The 1824-nt window shown below is 62.9% G+C and overlaps 1 protein-coding gene across 1 annotated transcript; it reads left to right on the top strand.

Moving 5' to 3' along the window:
• Nucleotides 1–439: 439 nt before the first annotated feature.
• Nucleotides 440–1791, top strand: LOC113408851 (zinc finger protein 135-like; the record flags this gene model as incomplete). The annotated part of the gene is made up of 1 exon (XM_026662279.2): nt 440–1791. A coding segment is annotated over one exon (1352 nt), but the record flags the coding sequence as incomplete, so codon positions are not given.
• Between the last annotated feature and the right edge of the window lie 33 nt (nt 1792–1824).

The raw sequence follows: 1824 nt of genomic DNA, 5'->3' as shown, positions 1-1824 counted from the left end.
GGGGGGGTGGATGAATAGATGGGAGGATGTATGGGGATAGATACATGGATAGAGAGGCATAGGGGGGATGGATGGATTGTTTGGGGGTTGGATGGATAAATGGATAGAGAAGTGCGTATGGGGATAGGTGAGATGGTCATGTACGTGGATGGATGGGTAGGAAGATGGATGGACGAAGGCGTATCATGCCTTCTTTTCCATCTCCTCTCTAAGACACACAGTTCCCAATTGGTCCCACCTCTCTCCAGACAGAACCCCACATGTGTCTTGGGTCGCCGGGGAGCGTGAGCGGAACTGTCCCCAGTTCAATGTCTTTCTCCTCCTGTCCCCAGACTCTCGTGCATGGGCTGAGGAGCAGGACGCTCCCATGACAGTGTCAGTGGGTGGCCGGCGTTCTCTGGCGGCCCTTGTACTCAGCACCCCCTTGCTTGTTCCTCAGGTCATGGGCCCAGATGTCAGCCCGAGGACAACAGAGCTGCTGAGATGGCGCCACCAATCGGGGAAGTTCCCGGAAATGCCCAAGAGGGAGGCCTGACCTCCGTGTCATTGACTGGCCCCAAGACGGAGGAGGAGGAAGTCGCCAAGATGGCGTGTCTCAGAGGGGATGTTGTTGAGGCCACCAGGGGGCATGCAGTATGGATGACCGTGGCCAACATGTTGACTCCCAATATGGACATTCCCGGGAAGGGCCAATGGGGACGTTCAGCCTCCGTCTCACCGACTGTCCCTAAGGTCGAAGAGGAGGAGGAGACTGCCAAGATGGAGCCTCTCAACGGGGATGTTGCTGTGAAGGCACGAGGGGGATGTTCACCGTGGATGACTATGGCCAAGATGATGCCTCCAAACATGGATGTTCCTGGTGTGGGCCAGCCGGAACGTGTAGCCTCAGATTCATTGTCTGTCCCTAAGACAGAGGAGGAGGCCGAAGACACCAGGATGCTGCCACCCAAAGGGTCTGTTTACACAAAGGCCCAAGAGGGACAGGCAACATGGATGACCATGGCCAAGATGGAGCCTCTCAACGGGGATGTTGACGTGAAAGCCCGAGGGGAACCCTTGACCCTGATGCCTTTCCCTATCTCCAAGGCCGAGGAGGATGAAGCCACCAAGCCGGTAACTCCCCCTGCTCCTGCTTGCCGGGAGCGCCCGTACCGCTGCGGCGAATGCGGCAAAGCCTTCTCCCGCAGCTCGTCCTGCGTCAAGCACCAACGCACCCACACGGGCGAGCGCCCCTATGGGTGCCCGGATTGTGGCAAGTCCTTCGGCCAGAGCTCCACCCTCAACCGGCACCGCCAGGCCCACCTGGCCGACAGGCCGCACCGCTGCGCTGACTGCGGCAAGGCCTACGGGACCGCCTCGGCCCTGGCCCAGCACGGCAAGAGTCACCTGGCCGAGAAGCCCCACCGGTGCCCGCAGTGCGGCAAAGGGTTCAGCGAGCGGTCGAACCTGGCGAAGCACCAGCTGACCCACACAGGCGAGCGGCCCCACCGGTGCGCCCAATGCGGCCGCGGCTTCAGCCAGAAGGCCAATCTCCGGCGTCACCAGGAGACTCACCGTGGCGCTGAGCCGCACCGGTGCGCCGATTGCGGGCGGGCCTTTCGCCACGGCCGGCGGCTGGCTCAGCACCGCCGGGCCTGCCACGCGCCTGGCGAGCCCCACTCCTGTGCCGACTGCGGCCAAACCTTCGCCGCCCGTTCCCAGCTGGCCCGGCACCGGCGCGGGCACACGGACGAGCGCCCCTACTGCTGCGGCGTCTGCGGCAAGGCCTACGGCGTCAGCTCCCACCTGCTGGTGCACCTGCGCGGGCACACGGAGGAGCGGCCG

Source organism: Terrapene carolina, unplaced genomic scaffold, assembly GCF_002925995.2.
Source record: "Terrapene carolina triunguis isolate 2854851 unplaced genomic scaffold, T_m_triunguis-2.0 Scaffold25395, whole genome shotgun sequence".
NCBI classification, from domain to species: Eukaryota; Metazoa; Chordata; order Testudines; family Emydidae; genus Terrapene; species Terrapene triunguis.
The sequence above is the reverse complement of the archived record's forward strand: the minus strand, read 5'-3'. Positions and strand labels throughout refer to the sequence as shown.